The sequence below is a fragment of the Anneissia japonica genome, unplaced genomic scaffold, assembly GCF_011630105.1.
Source record: "Anneissia japonica isolate Jap-2015-1 unplaced genomic scaffold, ASM1163010v1 scaffold288089_len100474_cov146, whole genome shotgun sequence".
Taxonomy (NCBI): domain Eukaryota; kingdom Metazoa; phylum Echinodermata; class Crinoidea; order Comatulida; family Comatulidae; genus Anneissia; species Anneissia japonica.
Genome location: NW_022746329.1, coordinates 47,362 through 49,345, shown reverse-complemented (window position 1 = coordinate 49,345; position 1,984 = coordinate 47,362). Strand labels below are relative to the sequence as shown.

The 1,984-nt window shown below is 34.3% G+C and overlaps 1 protein-coding gene across 2 annotated transcripts; it reads right to left on the bottom strand.

The window, feature by feature from the left end:
- Positions 1-289: 289 nt before the first annotated feature.
- LOC117120197 lies at positions 290-1,807 on the bottom strand. 2 transcript variants are annotated; one of them, XM_033265214.1, is made up of 2 exons: positions 1,723-1,807; positions 290-873 (listed from the first exon to the last, which is right to left on the bottom strand). In XM_033265214.1, exon 2 carries the CDS (start codon positions 859-861, stop codon positions 385-387), a length of 477 nt encoding a protein of 158 aa, XP_033121105.1. In that variant the 5' UTR covers positions 862-873; positions 1,723-1,807; the 3' UTR covers positions 290-384. The 2 variants fall into 2 exon arrangements, with proteins under 2 accessions (XP_033121105.1, XP_033121104.1); XM_033265213.1 differs by having other exon boundaries at positions 1,219-1,801.
- Between the last annotated feature and the right edge of the window lie 177 nt (positions 1,808-1,984).

Genomic DNA, 1,984 nt, shown 5'->3' with positions numbered 1-1,984 from the left:
AACTTTGAACTTGGTTCATTTCAAAGTAAAACTTGTTCAGTATTTTTAATTGTACAAAAACGGTAGTTCAACCGGGGCCTGGTCTAACGACACAGACGCGTTTGTCGCCCAAAACAATAGAAACAATGGCAAACGCGTTTAACAGCACAAACCCGTTTAGACGCGTCTGGGACATATTCCGACTAGCTTATTAATATTCATGATGCACGATAATTAGACGATCGCTTTCCCAGACGCGTTTCTGTCGTTGGGGATAATTTGTAGATCGCGCCTTATAAACAACCTACTTTTGAAAATTTATCAAAATAATTAATATACTTGTAGCGTATATTTAAATTTTCAACCTAATTAATATGAGTTGCCATTTAATTATTTTTCTTTTTCTTATTTCATTCGAATATTATAACCAAGTGCAGTGATTGTTTCTTCTAATGTCTTGGTTCGGTCATTATATTTGCTGATGATATTAACAAGTCGCTGTTGATGGTTGACTGTCACCTTTGTGATACGTCTTACTGGTACTGGTTGTCCTCTCCTGAACAATTCTATTAGTGTTGCTGATGCCGCTTCATCTCGTTTGATACCATCGATGGCTTTCCAGATTGATGGATTAGTGTGCCCTACGTTCTCGAGATGCTTCCTATTCCAGGATTCACATAGGTTGTTAGTTCTAGCTCCTCCATTTAGCGTAAGTTGGTGAACGTTCCAGATGTCTATTCCGAATGTTGGTGGCATTCTCCTGAAGATTTGTTGGTCATTCTGTGCTGCATGATGTGTATAAGTTCCACTAACATAGGTCACATCAAAGTAGTCAACAAAGTCAGTTAATACCTCTGGTATGTTGTCCTTTAACAACTGCATACCTTCAGTGACCTACACAAAAGAAACAATAAAAACATAATTGAGCAAAATGTAAAATAACAGTATCAGATTGTGCATTTCATTTGTTTAAACTTCATGTGATGAGACTAAGACGATTATGATCAGATATATTTTTTTAACTTTCACAGAAACATTATTCACTCAATTCAAATCAATTTCACATATTGATACATAATATTATAATAATAATAATAATAATAATAATAATATAACAATAATTATAGTAATAATAATAATAATAATAATAATATATCTGATATAATTAAGAATAAAAACTTATGTATAGTTAACTTTTAAAAATTATATTAGTTGTTAAACATTCAGAATAAAACATACCTTATCCGGGGGAAGGAAAGCAAGTCCATCCACCATTCCACAGAAATGCTGTATTTCTTCATCTTCTAAGTAAAGAGATGCAAGGCCCAGGGATTGTAACTTTCTCCATGATGCTTGTGTAAGGTGATAAAAACAGCCATGAATTGTGATGTTTTCTCCAAACACAGCACGTGCAGCATCATACCAATCTCAAAGTCCATGTTTAAAACAGTTGGATTTGGTGTGTAGCCATTCAAGGACAATTTTTACATCTTTTCCTTCTGATGTTTCTCTTCAAAGAATCAGTATTAGCCATCTCGACTCGAACATTTAGAGGTTGCTTTGACAACTCATCCATAACTAGCTGAGCTGGTGTTGCCCTAGATGATGCTGCTTGGTAATTGATATGGTGTCTCACTTTCTCTACACTTATCTTGTTGTCAGCAGCATGACAATGCTCAGATACAAATTTGACTACAGTTCTGTCAATGTCTGTGTGTAGAACTCCTTTGCATGCAAACTTACACCGATTAGAGCACTCCCAAATGATAGAACTTTTGTTGGACTTGCGTTTCGTATACAAATATCCAAGATAGCCTAACTTTAATCCAGATGTGTATAAGAGACAGACGGTACACAAACATTCACTTGTATGTTTTATCTATATTTTGACATTAACATACTGTAGGCCTTTAACACTCAATATTATTTTTATTTAACATAAGCCAATAAACAGCTTCCACACATAAAATAACAGTAGGCCTAACCAATAAAAATATATAAAATA